The sequence below is a fragment of the Echinops telfairi genome, unplaced genomic scaffold, assembly GCF_000313985.2.
Source record: "Echinops telfairi isolate 266 unplaced genomic scaffold, ASM31398v2 ScPeMD7_7469;HRSCAF=8507_1, whole genome shotgun sequence".
NCBI lineage: Eukaryota > Metazoa > Chordata > Mammalia > Afrosoricida > Tenrecidae > Echinops > Echinops telfairi.
The window spans coordinates 103,855,606-103,872,253 of NW_022111373.1; the positions used below are offsets into that span (position 1 = coordinate 103,855,606).

Below are 16,648 nucleotides of genomic sequence, written 5' to 3' on the forward strand. Positions count from 1 at the left end.
CAAAGCCACCAGGCCGTCTGCAGGAGACAGATGAGGATTTTGATTTTAGTGAAAAGTTGCGGTCTCAGAAACCCATAGAAGCTGTTCTACCTTGTCCTAAGCCTAAAGGATCACCATGAGTCAAAATTGACCCGATGGCAGTGAGGGTTTTTTTGGTTGTCTGATATTAGGGTGGTCCACATTCCATGCCTATGGACAGTGGGAACTCACAAGGGTCTCAATCCACTTAGGCAGCCTGAAAAACTGATGTCTAGAATATTGTTTAAAAACCGCTTTAGTGAGTAATAACATCCTGAAGAATCATCCAATCTTACTATTGCTTTATGTTATAATGTGGATTCCTCGTCCCTTCCCAGATAAAGCGCTAGTTTCCAGTTATTTTCTTTGGCCCGGCGCACTGGGCACTTCAAGTCTCCTTGCTAGTTCAGGAGAGTGATCCTATTGATATACAGCGCTGAGTTTGACAGGGGGTTTTACACAGCAACTCCTTTCAGCAGGTTGCCTTTCTGAGTCTTACGTAGGTGATTCCTTAAAAACGCATGTCATGGCAAGTTAACCAAAGACAAGGAAAATAAAATTACACACCCTAAGGGGCCTTGGGATTCTGAATCTTTATTCCGGAGCGAACCGGCTAAGTCTTCAGAGACGGGAGGGGCGACTGCATTAGATGGCTATACACAATCAAGGAAGAGACATGCGAGTTGTAGGGCAGGTGGGCAGCGCCTTACCACCGTGCAAAAATAAACCTGCTTCGTACAGTTGTCCCAGCAGGTCGGGAAATTGTCATCAAAGTAACTGAGCGGGCCCTGCTCAGGTCCCTGCGGAGCAGAGAGCGCCCCAAGATAAACACGTTGGTCACAGTGTTTCTCCTGCCCCCCAAGGGCAGGCGAGCCACCGCCTCCTGTATCTTTGCAGGCGCATCCAGCTGGGCCTGGGCCTGGGCCCAGAGGGGTCCTGGGCGGGGCCGGGCCCGCAGCGAGTGGCGGCCGGGCTCCAGGGAGGAGCGCTCGTCGCGGGAGGCGGCCGGGCTCCGCCCCTCCCACCCCGCCGCCTCTGGGGTCCTGCCCCCCGCACCTACGCCGGCCGCAGACGGCGGGCCGCCAGCCAGTGCGTGCGGGACTCGGCTCCGACGGCCACGAACCCAGGCTCCAGCCTTCTCCGAGGACCACCAGGCACCCGCGGCAGCATGTGCGCCCTCCCCAGTCTCCCGGGGCTCCGGGCACCGCCGCCCCTGCGTGTTTTCCTCCTGTGCCTCCTGGCAGCGGCGCGCCGGAGCTGGGCAGACAGCACCTCGCCCTCGCCAGGTGTGATGGGTACGAGGGCCGCAGTGGGGGGGCGAGGGGGAGTGGAGAGATGGGGACGCAGGGGCGGAGGGCGTCGCTCTCCCTGGGGGGCCCGTGGGGAGAGGCGCCGGCCTGTGGGTGAAGGCTGGTGCGGAGCAGCGGCCCGGGCCTCCTCCCACTGGGTAAATCTGAGTTACCTAAGCCGAAGGATGGGGCAGCTGGGCGCCGCTGCGCCCGTGGGTGAATCTGGAGGGAAGGGTGCCCTGCAAGAGGGCAGTGATGGGAGTGGGGACAGTACAGGGGGTTCTTTAAAAGGATCTGGAAGTAGGTGAGTGGGTGGGGGTGGGAGCAAGGCGGAGACTGCTGATCTAAGAATGGGGCATGATGTCTGAAAGCCACTCGCCTGGAGGCCAATTCACTTCCCTTGAATTATTAATAAAGCTCAGATAGCAGCTTCTTTTTCCTTCCTGGCCGGTGGGTTGGTTTTGAAGATATGGGGTGTTTTTTTTTTTCTTTAAGAGCTGAGTTGAAACAACCTCATAACAACAACAAAATAACCAAATTATCAAAACCTGCAGGACTCATAGGATAATGTGTGTGTGTGTGTGTTTGTTTACTTACATTATGAAACACACTGTTTGTAGTGGTTGTTTAAGACACTTTCACAGACCAAATGGCACCAAATTGGTCGTTTTACCTTGACCTGTTTCTTAACTGGGAGCCCTGGTGGTACAGTGTGTATGTGTTGGGCTGCGGATCCACAAGGTCTCGGGTCGAAACCACCAGCTGCTCCACGGGAGAAAGACAGTTTTCTCCTCCCATCACCAGTTTCAGCCTCAGAACCCCGCGGGGGCAGTTCCACCCTGTTCTGTGGGGTTGTGACCGCATCGACTTGATGGCAGTGAGTTTGGTTTGTTTTATGAAGCGGGTAAGAGTGTTTTTCTGTTGAAAGTATTCCATTCTAGTGAAAGTTCTTGTGTCACACATTTCAGAGTTAGCAGCCAATTAACAGCATTGAAGGGCACACTTCTCAAGCTGGCGAACGTTGGCCACCAGTAACTAAAATGAGGACATTGTTCTATACAACCTGTTCAACGTCGTAGGCACTTATTCTAGTAACCCAACGGCGCTTAGATCCTTACTCCTGTGAAGAATGATCCTCTTGGAACCCCTCGGGGCAGTTCTGCGTGTCCTAGAGTGGTGCGAGGAGTCAGAATGGACTGAATGCAATGAGTGCCTGAGAGGGATCATAAGGGAGGGATGGTCATCGAAGCATAAGATTATTATTTTTTAAAAATAAAGCCCTTAAAAAGGCCTAGTTCACCAATTAGACAAAACATTTTGGGCCGCTTCCATTTTTTTAAATCGTTTTATTAGGGGCTCATACGACTCTTATCACAATCCATACATACATCAATTGTGTTAAGCACATTTGGACATTCATTGCCCTCGTCATTCTCAAAACATTTGCTCTCCACTTAAGCCCCTGGCATCAGGTCCTCATTTTTCCCCCTCCATCCCCACCCCACCTCCCTCATGAGCCCTTGATAATTTATAAATTGTTTATTTTGTCATATGCTGCCCTGTCCGACGTCTTCCTTCACCCACTTTTCTGTTGTCCGTCCCCCAGGGAGGAGGTCACATATAGATCCTTGTAATCGGTTCCCTCTTTCCAACCCACCCTCTACACTCACACCACTGGTCCTGAAGGGTTCATCCGCCCTGGATTCCCTGTGTTTCCAGTTCCTATCTGTACCAGTGTACATCCTCTGGTCTAGCCAGACTTGCAAGGTAGAATTCAGATCATGATAGTGGGGGGAGGGAGGAAGCATTTAGGAACTAGAGGAAAGTTGTATTTTTCATCGTTGCTACATCACACTCTGTCTGGCCCGTCTCCTCCCCGAGACCCCTCTGCAAGGGGATCTCCAGTGGCCTACAAATGAGCTTTGGGTCTCCACTCCGCACTTCCCCCATCATTCACTATGGGGTTGCTTCCATTTTTAACAGGTTCCCCATTCCTCGCATCATATCTCCCCTCTCTTCGTGCCTCTTACAGAGAATTGCCATGGACATTTGCCCTGCTCTGGTTCTCCCTGGCTGCTCTGTGTTCATCTACCATGTTGGTGTGGGCCATGAAGTGGATTCTGAACCAGTGACCCCCAAGTGACAGGAGAGACTCTCCCCCATGGCGTTTTCTTGGCTGTAATCTTTTTACGAACCTATCTCCAGGTCTTATCTCCCATAGAGCCAAGAGCTGGGTTTGAAACTCCATCCTCTCTACTAGCAGCCAAACCCTTAAACTATGGCTCCACCAGGGCACCTTTGACTCTTCCAAATGAAATCAGAATATTGCAGCCACGAGGACCAGTGCATTCTGGGTTAGTTCTAGCATTTGGATTCTCCATTTGGCTACATGTTGGAAATATTAGGAGGACTTTGCATAATTCATGAAGTCTGGGCCCTCGTCCTCAGAAATTTTCATTGAATTGGTCTGGGATTCAACCTGATTCTTAGTAGTTTTCAAAGACCCGAACCACGTGATTCTCTGTGCACCCCTGGTTGAAAACAGCTGCTCTAAAGTGACACCGATCTCAGGAGTGGCAGTTGATGCCCAGAGCAGATTTCTAAGAAGAAAATAGAAAAAGCAAAAACAGGATATACATAAACTAGACCTCAAAACCCCAAACCAAACCAGTTGAGGAGGAGTTGACTCCAATTTTGTCAGCCTATGTGTGTCAGTAGAGCTGCTTGATGGGATTGTCAGTGGCTGTAGTCTTCTGCATGCAGATCAGCAGGCTTCCCCCCACCCCCTGCACCCCCTCTTTCACCTCCAGGAGCACATAGAAGGTGTAAATGAGAATATGGGAACTGGAGCAGCAGGTAGCTATACATGCTTATGATAAATCCTGTCTTTATAGCTTCGTGTCTGCCAACATTAGAGGATAGCATGCCATACACAGGCATGAAGATAGCATCTGGTTTTAAGGGAGAATTAAAGATTGCTAGGCAACATCAGCCAAGTTTTTGGATTGTATTGATCTCTGTGATACTAAATTTCCTTTCTAGTTCAAGGATGTTGTTCAGGGCCGTCTGTTCTCTCTCAGTGACCCTGTGCGCCACAACTGCTTGCTGCTGCACCTCTTTCATGAGCATTGCTGTCTCTGAGCCCGTGATTATAGCGGCTCTTTCGATCCTGCTAAAGGATGTTGGGAACTGCCCTGGGTATTTTCTGTTTAGGTCCTTTTTGCTGCTCAGAGAGAGGTGATTCTACAAGTTAAGACTCAGCCAAATGTTACTTATAAAAATCGGTATAATATGTTTACTTTATTACACAATGTGACAGGCAGTACCCTAAGGACTTGATAGCCTTATGGGTTCCCTTTTATTATCCTTGACTTTCTGAGTTTAAAAAGCTTGAGTAATTGCCCAAGTATACATAATTAAGCAGTAGAGCAGGAAATTTTACATTGGCTAATCCTACTTCAGAGCTTTCATGCAGTACCCAGCGCTCTCTCTCTGAGTGTACCTATCTTTGGAATTTTTGGCCGCACGGGCAGAGAGCACAGTGTGAATCTGCCTATTTGATTTGAGCTGAAAGGAATGGAGTCCTGGAATAAAGATAGGCTCAGAAACTCTTCTTGATCCTTTCAGGCTATTTTGGTTAAATGAGAACTGCAGAATATCTTTGTAATGGAGAAGTGTGAAATACATGGCACTCTCTAAACATCCTTTTATCGCCAAGACGTGAAACAAATTGGGAGAATAATAGGTCGGCCATATCTCTTGGGTGAGGCTTACATTGAGTCATTTGAGGTGAACATTTTAACTTTTAGTTGACAGGGCTTATAGGAAGGGGTTTCAAAAAGAGTCTGGAAAACATTCCATTCCATTTTAATGACATTTTCCCACAGTGTTTTGGAAGCCCCCTCATAGGCTTCCTTGATCAACTCCCTCTGCCAGGAGACCCCTACCCCAGACTGCTCAGCAGTAGATACTTGTTGAAACAATTTTACAAACATCTATGTAAGCCTGGTATTATATTAGTGTATGCCTAAGAAGAAAACTCCAGCAGTTTGCCTTTTTTAAAAATCCACAAATAGACATTTAAATTGTTTAAAGGAATAGATTAAGCATACTTTTCGTAGAGTTACAGCTGAGGCATCCAATTTCCACCCTAATGTGATCATCACATTGGCATTTCATGATATAAAGTTTGGTTCAAATTTCATCTAGCGGACTCTTCAAGGTCTCCTTGCCTTCTTTGTTGAATCATTTAATCCTGTAAGTGGGAGACAGGGGGTGGGGGGTGAGACTTTTCACTTGATAGTCTTGAGCTGACATGTGGTGAAATGGGTACTCCTTCAGGGTCTCAGCTGGGCACTATGACAGGTTTTCTCTGAAGTGGACGCCTGACCCCATGCTAGATGTCAGTCAGCCCGGGGAGGGTACTCATGCTTCAGGGCAAACCAGCACAGGTGGTAGGAGCCTGGCAGGGGCAGGGATCCATATCTTGGACAGCAGACTTGGTAGTGACAATGGACGGTTACTCACTTACAGGAACACTGACAAAACAAATCATCCTGTAAGAATAAAAGGAGCCCAGAGGTCACTGTCATGAAAGATTAGACTGCTAACTGAAATGTTAGTGCTTCAAGCCCACCAACCACTCCACAGGACAAAGAGGAAGCTGTCTTCCCCTGTCAAGATCGACAGCCTCAGAAACCCTGGGCAGGGTTGTTATAAGTCAGAATTGACCCCATGGCAGTAAGTTGGGTGGGTAGTAAGGATCATAGCACCTAGGGATTTTGCTGTCAAAGCAATGAAGAGGAGGGTGCTCATGTAAACCTTGTGATGTTGGATTATAATTGGTGGTATCATGACTGTAGATGAGTACTCTAGAATCTGAGTTATCTAGATTCCAGATAATAGAAATGTGAACGTGTGTGTATAGTTACAGGTATTAGATATATGGGGCTAAGGTAAAAAGCATTACTACTGGGGTTGCAGTTCATATGTGTTCTTTCTAAGAAAACATGTTTAGCCATATCTCTCTGAACCATGGACTCCTTCAAAAGAAAAAGGAAAAAAGGATACTTATTGAGTCACAGAGGGAGAAAAAAAGCCCAAGCAATTTTGAGGTAAGGGGAAATATAAAACTGCTACAAAACTCAAGTAGACATTTTCACAAAACACTGAAGCTTTGCAACAAGTTTACAGTAATGCAGCCCCGTATAAAACAACCATTTTTAAGCTGGATATAGCATGAAATCAAGGCATCAAAGTCAGCTCAGAAGGCTATAGCAACTCATTGTTTCTGATTCCAAATGGTTCATCTTGACAGGTTTTTTCCATCACGTGGGGTTATTCTCAAGAAGTTTTAAGAAAATTGAAAACAACACCAAAGTAAACCTACAGCCATTGAATCGATTTTGACTCACAGTGACCCCACCTACGGTTTATAAAGCTGGACATCTTTCCGGGAGTGGAGGGCCTTCAACTGTCTCTGGCAAAGTAGCTGGTGGTCTTGAACTGCTACCTTAACTCACTGCCATCCAGCTGATTTGTCCTCATACCAATCCTATCAGACAGGGTAGAACTGCCCTGGTGGGGTTCTGAGATGGTATCTTTTTTTATGAGCGTTACGGGAGACGCTACCTGCTCTTTTCAGGAGTAGAAAAATCTTGTGTTTCTCCCGTGGAGTGGTTGATGGTTTTGAACTGCTGATTTGTGGTTAGCAGCCTGATGCCTAACTCCTACACTAACAGGCCTGCACTATGCCACTAAGGCTCCTGGAAAATTATACAGGAGAGGAAAGAAAGACCAAAAAAATGTGGCAAGGACTTTCTTTCTATCATAACAAAGCATGTATTTTGAGAATTGCTAGGGCTGTCTTATAAGAATTTCCTTGGGAGACATAACCCCATCTACCCTACAGCCTTGATCTTATCTTGTCCCTTTAAATGTCTTTTTGATCCTCAAAATCAAAGAACATTTTATTATTATTGTTATTTTATTTTATTATTTTGTTGTTGTTATTTTTATAAATCATTTTATTGGGGATTCTTAGGGCTTTTGTAAGGATCCATACATCAATTGTATCAAGCACATTTGTACATATGTTGCCATCATCATTTTCAAAATATTTTCTTTCTACTTGAGCCTTTGGTATCAGCCCTCTTTTTTCCCTCCTTTCTCCACTCTCCCACCCCTGTGACCCCTTGATAAATTATAAATTATTATTTTCATATCTTACACCATCTGCTGCCAAAGAAAGTTTTAAAGGAATGTTTAAAGGATGCTTTGAAGATGCCAAAGCTGCCTCTCTGAGGTGGTGTGAAGTAAAGGTGCAGAATTCTTCGGGAAGGGTTAGTTAGAGAGGTGGAAAGACCACATTCAGAAACTTTCAGTGTCTCCCAAAGTGGGAAACACCAGCTCCCCCGAGCGGCACTGAAAAAGCAGATACCTACACATTATCTTGGATTATGGGCTATAAACCAAACATTTTTAATAGGGGGTGGGCGCCGAGTATTTTTTTTTCTATAAAGGGGTCAGTAGACCAAATAAGTTTGGGCATCTATGATCCTAGAGGGAGGATTGGTGAAGAAACAGTAGCTTCACATTATGATATTGTTTAAGAAAAGTTTCTATGACTTTGTGGTAATATCTCTTGGGTTACCCTCATATATCAGTAGCTTATACACATTTACATTCAGACACAGTTCTCCCCTGCCCTATAGATTTGTTGTGAGTCAGCATAGACTCATTGGCAGTGATTTTGAGTTTGATATATACATACGTGTTTCATATTTGGATGCCTGTGCAGGTATGTTTTTAGGTGGGAAGGAACAGCGGCTTCCCAGGCCATGAAAATAACTTAGTACCTAGCTCTTAAATTCTGAACACCCTTCTTTGCTCAAAGGAACTGAGACTTCTTGGAGAAATGGCTGATTTCAAGGCTGGGCTGACACATGGGAAGTATAAAATGAAGCAGATGCAGGTTGAGCCAGAAACCAGTGAAAGCCCCCAAAGCGATAGGTCGCATCAGCAGGATACAGCAGCCAGTTGAAGGTCCCACTAGACAAGTATGAGAAAACCGGAGTATAAGAAGAAATAGTGACACTCTCAGATCATAGTCCTATGAATAAAGAAGGGATTTGTGCTATAGCAAATTCATGAAAAGAAACAGTGCAGCGTCTGATTCAGTACAAAAGATCATGTAGTTTCAAAGTAACGTCCCACAAAACTCTGACTTGTGCCAAGGGACAAAAGAACCACCTTACAGTGAAGAAGCCTGGTTGACAGACCACTTTAACGCTCTAAGTGATAACCACCCATAGAGAAATGGCGATTGTGCGCCTCTGATAGGGTACAAGGAGGATACAGCATCATCTGTGAGATACTCCTGCCAAAGATGTGGGCCCTCTATAATGTTATCGTATCCCTACGGCCAGCCTGGATCCGCAGCCTCAGCGGAGACTGCAGCTGTGGGGAGACAGAGGACCAAAATGTGGCCACTCACAGCAACGTGCCATTTTGTGCTGGAACCTTTTGATGTAAAGGATATCCCAGGGCCTATTTATGGGCATGAGATGGTAAAGTGTAAATGCTAACTTCTGAGTTTTAAAGGTAATATTGAGATTATGTGTGTGAGTGTGCCCTGGGTTGTAGGAGAGGTGCAGTAATATCTTGGAGAATAACGGATCCTCTGGCCAGCAATTAATTCTCAAATAGTTTTGAGGGGGAGGGAGTCCTTTGCTCTGGCGCACTTGAAACTTTTCTGTTAGTTTGAGATTGTTTGGAAAAGAAACAAAAAGAATGAGGTCAACTCTTCGAGAAAGCTTGAGTTGGCATAGACATTAAACCCCTCTGATGGAGGAAGACTGCTCATGAAGTTATGTACTCAGGTGCTGTCTCCAAAGGTCTTGCTCTGAAACAGGAACAAATGATGTAGTGAGGCCATTTGTACTAGTCCTAAGTCATCGTTGTTTGAAGCTAACTTTCTTATAGTTGGACGCCCGTATTTCACAATAAAACGCCAGCCTTCAAAATGAACAACTGAGGACACACGCTGACAAAGAAAGGAAAACATCACACAAGGTTAGGTAAAAACAAGCGCTTCTTGCTCCCAGTGAAACATTGCCCGGACCCCTGCCTAACATTGATGTTAAACAGTGCATTGTTAACAAAAGCAATAATCAACGGAAAAACAAGGCAGTTGCTCTTGGGTCGTTCTGACAGAGGCCCGCCCCAGTGCTCATCAGAGTGCAAGTGTGCTGCTCTGTTTCTGGGGATTGTTTTTCTGGAAGTTGGTCACTAGGTGCTTCTTTCAAGGTGCCTGTGGGGGGTCTGGAGCCGGAGCAGCAAGAGGGATTAACAGATTGCACCATCTGGGACTCCATAGGAATGGGAAACACCTTTAAAGATGTTTTTATTCTTTTCAGGTAACAGCAGCACTTTAAATTTATTGTGGCTTTTGTGACAAAGATATCCCATTCCAAATAATTATTTATAATGCCCCATACAGTGCCTAAAGAGCCAACAAGTCTGCCTTGGAAAAAATGCGGCCAGAGTGCACCCTGGAGGCCAGGATGGTGAGACTGGGTCTTACGTACTTTGGACATCTTGTCAGGAGAGACCTGTTCCTAGAAAAGGACATTATGCTTGGTAAAGGAGCGGGCAGTGAAAACGACGAAACCTCTAACTAGGTGGATTGGCACCATGGCAGCAAGAGTGGAGGACAGTACAGGGCTGGGCGCTGTTTCACTCTGTTGACACAGGGTCTCTATGAGTCAGAACCGACTCAATCACACAACAACAACACTTCAAATCATATGGTACAGGACCTTAGAGCACATGACCATTTGAATATGATTAAAAATCATTGCTTTAAAGAATCAACATATAGATAAATCCACCCCGAAGTGCCTTGGGAGAAAGGCCTGAAGATCTGCCAATCACAATCACTGAGGCCAATCACAATCACTGAGAACTCTGTGTTGTTGCACACTTCTACTCTGACCCCCATGACATCACCACGAGTTGTGCGGACTGTGGTGACTGGCTTGATTTTTGGATCTATGAGGATCAGAGCTGAGTTGTGTATTTGTTGGGCTAAATCAGGGCTTCTCAACTTTGGCATTGTTGACCTTTGGGACGAGAGAACACTTTGTTGGGGCCAGAGGGCCTGTGCTTTGTAAGGTGTATCTCAGTGTCCCTGGCCTCTATTTACTAGCTAGTGGCCTGAACCACCTCACCTCCCCAGACATGTCCACAGACGTTGTCATGTGTTCCCGGAAGGAGGAAGTCGCCCTCAGTGGAGAACCACTGAACAAAATCTAAGGACTTTCAAAGAATAACCTGGCGGTTCAACAATTTAAAAAAGTAAGCAAAACACACTGTGTTTTATAAAGAGTAGAAATCCTATTCAGACATATTTCACTGTATAAGAACTGTATCACAAATGTCATTAGTTAAATACCTCAAGAAACTCCTATAAATCCAAAATTTATGATGAAGACATTTATAACCCAAGCGTTTTCACATTGCCCTTCAAGATGGATTTTATCGCAAACTGTCCATTTTATAGGAAAGAGAAATCTTTTTGTAGTCCTATCTAAGTTTTAAAAATAATTTTACAAGACTATTTAAAAGTTCCTGTTACTCTTGTCATTGTGTGTGTGTGTTTTAACTAGTTTATAAGTAATTTTCTTGATCAATATTTACCACATCATTAAACGATATAAATATTCCCTCTCTGGGCTGTTCTCCGTACCTACTTTACAAGGTCTGATTTGTACATAGCCCCCATCAGGAGTTTATTTTCTTGACAAACTATCTTTCTTTTCTGCCATCAGTGCTTTCCGAGAATCTTACCTCAGTTGTTGACACATTATTACACTGTCACACTGCCTTTCAGGACCCACAGGCAACATGAACTCAGCTGTTAAAAAACTCTTTCTCTCCGACATAGAGTTTTCTAGAATCAAGGTAATTTGAATCTCTCTCTTCATCTTGCTACTATATTTAGCCAAAAGATTTACCCAAACCAAACTACATTTATTGCCATCCATTTATTGCCTCGAGCTCATACTCACAGTGACCAGAAAGGATAGGGTAGAAGTGGCCCTCTGCGTTTCTGAGACTCACTTTACTGGAGTAGAATGCCCTCTTTCTCTCAGGGAGTGTCTGTTGAATTTGAACTGCTGACCTTTCGGTTATCAGTCGGCTAGGTAATCAAGGTGGCCCGAGGGCTCTGTCCACAAGGTGTAGGATTGGAGTATTATATTCCTACAGTCCAGAAATAGAACTCCAAGTGTATTGTCCATAAGCAAATGATACTTGGTGATTAGTTTTAATGCTACAGTTCACCCGTATTACGGTTTATTAAATAACTTTTATAATTTGTCACGGGACTTCATTGTTATAGATAAATGTTACATTATGGAAACATATAGTTTGAGTTTTAAAACTTTTTATTGGCCATTGAATTTCTCCAACAGAGATGCATATTTATAATGCTGAGTAACAATGATAAAATGAGAATTTGTTGAAATAATTTAAGCTATCTGTTTTGATATTTATATTCCATCTATGTCAGTAGAAAATGTGTGTGAGAGAGAACATTTATTTTAATAAGCCCTTTGTCTTATCCTTTTCTTTAAAACAAAGCCAAACTTCCAAAACTTTTAAGTTCAAGAGAACATTTTGAAGATTAGAGAGAATGTTTATTATGATTAATCAGAAATCTATTTGTATTCAATTCTGATTTAAGTAAAAGCCAATCTTCACACTCACGGCACGTAGGGTACATTCTTTGTACTTTCCTTACTTTAACTAAATGTCGTCTGGATATTATTGTTGTTGCAAGGTGCTGTCAAGTTTGTTCCACCCCACAGTGATCCTCTATGCACAACAGAGGAGACACTGTCGGCCCGCACCGTCCTCACAGTTGTTCCTGTGCTCGCACCATGAGGTCAGTCCACGTCCGTGAGGGCCTTCCCTGGTGTCCTGCTCCTCTCCTTGACCAAGCCTGGTGTCCTCCAGGAACTGCTTTCTCCTGACCACAGCCAAAGTGCAGGAGACGGAGGCTTGCGTCCTTTTCTCTAAAGAGCATTTTGGCTGTACTTCTTCCAATACAGATTTGTTTGTTCTTTTGGCAGTCCACATTACAAATGTTGCTTTCATTTTAAGTGGAAATTAGAGCACATTTTTCTTCATTTGCAAATGCCAGTAGCCTAAATTAAAAATCACTTCCAGAAATGTATTTTAAAAGGTAATATGTGAAAAATACTGACATCAAGGCTATTTAGTAGGCATAACTGAGAATCCCAGTCCTTTTTCTTTTTCCTTTTTTTAAAATCCTAGTCCTTTTGATGTAATGCCTTCATGCCTGGTCTTTTCTGAAGAGAGAGGGGAAAAGCCCTTCAAATCCATAGAAAAACTACTCAAGGTCGCTACTCTTTTGGGTTGGCATTTTTGCCACAACCTGTAAAAGAATGCCCGTTGGAAATGTTCCAGCATCGATTAAGAAAGGGGGACTATAATAGCCCAAGGAATGTGAGTTATGATCTTGGCACCATCATTCATTATTTACACAACTTCTCTGAACCTTTCTTATGAAATGAAGTCTCAGGTGGTGAAATCATTGTCAAAGAGCTGGATGGATTGCAGTTTGAATCCCCCAGTAGCAGCGTAGAACACAGCATTTCTGTCACTCCATTTTGTGCTGTTTTTTTGTGATTCAGCCTAATCCTTTCAGGGAAGTTTTCAAACTGCATCTGCCTAGATCTCCTGCCAATTTCCTTTAATACCAAAGTTAGCTGAATCAGCCTCTTGCCAGCTGTCCTTTTACTGAGTGCAATAAGGTTTGGACTCTCACTTATTTATTTATTTATTTAATTTTTGCTGTTGTTAAACATGATCTTGGCTAAACAAAGAGCCTCTCAACTTTTGCGCTTCTATCACCTTCTGGTGGCCGATTGCGCTGCTCTTCCATTCAAGGCATTTTTGTGTATTGCCTTTTAAACGGGCTTGTCCCAAGACAGAGATTACGAAGTTATACATGCCCTTGAATCATTGAAAATGTCAGTGGACAGAGTTCAGTAGAAATGAGAATGCTCTGAGTCACAATTTAAAGGGCATTTGGAGTTAGGCACAACTGGTATCTGGTTAACAGACGTCTGATTTTATTCTGAATATGTCAGCTGCTGATTGGAAATGGTCATCACAGCTGCCATATTCTGGAATTATTTTCTCAAACTACCTTGCTCTGGGAACTTGTTTTCCTTCTCCCCTTATTCCTTTCAGGAGCCCTGGTGGTGTAGTGGTTATACGAATTGGGCTGCAATCTGCCCGGTTGGCAGTTCGAAACCAACAGCAGTTCTGAGGGAAAAAGACTGGACTTTGTACTACTGTAAACAAGGAACAGCCTCTTATGGTAGGGTTTCCTTTTCAGTGGACAGTAGCGCCCTCTTGGGGCCACTGCAATGATCCCATTCATTGAGAACCATTCATTGAGAGTGATCCCATTCACTGAGAATGATCCCAAACATTGAGAACATGGTACAACTGCCCCTGTGGATTTTCAAACTGCCAACCTTGTGGTTAGCAGCCTAATATGTAACCACTATGTCACCAAGCCTCCTCATTACATCAGCAATGACAGGCAGAATCCCTGATACAATGGGCTTTTCCTCCCGATGTGTCCCCTCCTGACTTCTGATCCAGAAGTGAATACCATCTGTTTTGACCTACTGTTATGTTTTCTCTTTCAAATAGCCTCTAGATGAGCTATGCTCAAAATGAAAAAAGAAAAGAATAGAATTTTATCACATACATGAGCCCCTCGGGTATAGGTGCAGTGTGCTAGAGGGATAGTGAGCGTTCACAAGTGAGTTCAGGCATGAATGAATGAACATTGGACATGGGTAGAAGCAAGGTTTGTGTTTCTGGTAGCCCAAAGGGAAGCTCAGGCTGTGCCTTACTGGAGAGTCACTGTCGGAGAGTAATAGGATGCTTTAGGCATGTTTTCAGTTGTATGGAGTTCTTCGATGAGAATGGCACATTCCAACTTCCAGTGCAGGATTTGGACTATTAATCTTTGGAACCCAGCCTACCAGGCAGTTGGATTCTGGCTATGTAGACCTTTCTCTTTTTTCCCCTTCTTCTTCCAATTAGGCAATATTTGTAAAAACTGCATGAATTGTAAAGTAAGAAAATGGATTGCTGACTTTGATAACATTTTTTTTATACTCCTAAGAAAAGGACCAAAACTCCAAACCAAACTCACTGTCAACAAGCCAAATCTGACTCACAATGGCCCGATAGGACAAGGTAGAGCTGCACCTTTAGATTTCCAAGACATCAGCCTCATCTTTCTCCCATGGAGCACTTGGTGGTTTCAAACCACGGACCTTGTGGTTAGCAGTTCAGTGGGTAGCCCACTACACCACCAGGGCTCCTTCTTAATAAAAGAAGGGAGTAGAAATCTCACTGTGCGACCTTGTGCTGCAGATACTTGGCAAAGTGTAACAGCTGAGAAAAACTCACTTGATGTTAAATCTATAGGGATTTTGAGTTCAAAAAAGCATAGACAAAAGTTGAAAATTTGATTCTAATAAATGTTGTCATGATTCGGTGCCATCACGTTGCTTCTAATGTATAGTGACTCTGTGCACAATGTAACTGTGCCAACCCAACTTGTTGAGGGGTTTCCTCGTTTTCACCGACCCTCTAATTTACCTTGCATGATGTTCTTCTATAGGGTCTGGTCATTCCTGATAATCTCATATATTCTGAAATCTTGGAGTATATGACTCTGCTAATGGAAGCTTTGGAAAACATTTTTTTTTCATTAACAGTATCCTAACGCTTTGTAATTGTTGCAAACTGGCTTTTGATAGCCCTTAGATATTGGTCAAACAAACAAACAAACAAACAAACTCAACTCATTGCCATCAACTCGATTCTAACTCATAGTGACCTTATCAGCACAAGGTAGAACTTCTATTGTGGGTTTCTGAGGATGTAACTCTTCCAGGAAGAGAAAGCCCTGTCTTTCTCACACAGATACGCCGTGATTTGTAACTGCTGACGTTGCGGTTAGCAGCCCAAAGCACAACCCACTCTGACACCAAGGCTCCTGAAGTCTTGGTATAAATATGTCATTTCATGTTCTCTTTCTTTGCAGATTCATCATTTACAAGTCTACCTGCCAGAGAAGAAATGATGGCAAAATATTCTAACCTTTCCTTGGAAGCTTTTAACATATCACTGACGGGTAAATGCATCATGTTTAAAATAATACAATGCCAAAATACGTTGCTTTCTTTTTTTTCTATTCTCTTTTTTAAATTGGGCTACTACTGTCCTACTTCTAGTTTTGCAGGAGAAGTGCCAGTTCCTTATACAGTTCCAATATTGCATGATGGGAATCCAGTGTTCCAAGTGCATGAAGAAAGCAGCTTCTCTGATCTGGTGGTGCTATGAAAGGTTCTAGAGGAGAGGGGGCACCTGAGAAGGGGAGGATTGTGGTAGTGTGCAGAAGCTCTGATGTTTTCATCAATTCATGCTTGTGCATCCAATGTGATCTCTCTGCATTGGGAGGAGAATTCTCCTCCCATTTGTTTCTTGGAAGAGCCAGAGAAAATGAATGACAGTGAATGAGTTAATGACAGAGCCATAGGAAAACAAGCAAAGTACTCCAGCAGAAAACTGAGCTCTGGATGAAAATACCATTTCATCCTTCAAGGTTTTGGATTTCAGTGTTGCAAAAACAATCAGAGTTAACACATTTTAATAACTATTACAATAGAGTGGAAAAATGTTAAGTAAGTTATTAAATCATTTCTTTTTTTTGGAATCATTTTATTGGGGACTCTTACAGCTCTTATAACATTCCACACATCAAAAGAGGAGCTGATACCAAGGACTCAAGTACAAAATGTTTTGGAAATGATGATGGCAACATATGTACAAATACGCTTAAATCATTGCTTTTTAAAAAAAATCATTTTATTGGGGGCTCCTACAACCCTTATCACAATTCCATACATCCATCCATCCATTTTGTCAAGCACATTTGTACATATGTTGCCATCATCATTCTCAAAACATTTTCTTTCTACGTGATCCCTTGTTATCAGCTCTTCATTTTTCCCCCTCCTTCCCTGATCCTCCCTCCCTCACTGGTAATTTATAAATTATTAATATTTTTTCATGTCTTATGCTGACCGATGTCTCCCTTCACCTACTTTTCTGTTGTCCATTCTCCTGGGAGGGGGTTATAGGTAGATCATGTGATCAGTTCCTCCTATCTTCCCCAACCTTCCCTTTACCCTCCTGCTATGGCTAATTTCAATATTGGT

At 43.6% G+C, this 16,648-nt stretch overlaps 1 protein-coding gene across 1 annotated transcript in view; it reads left to right on the forward strand.

Annotated features, from left to right (window-relative positions):
• Nucleotides 1–694: 694 nt before the first annotated feature.
• Nucleotides 695–16,648, forward strand: part of EMB (embigin) — a 66,104-nt gene continuing 50,150 nt past the window's right edge. The window contains exons 1-3 of the mRNA XM_045285245.1: nucleotides 695–791; nucleotides 882–1,313; nucleotides 15,472–15,561. Coding sequence (XP_045141180.1) covers nucleotides 695–791; nucleotides 882–1,313; nucleotides 15,472–15,561 — 619 coding nt within the window. The remainder of the gene's footprint in view (nucleotides 792–881; nucleotides 1,314–15,471; nucleotides 15,562–16,648) is intronic.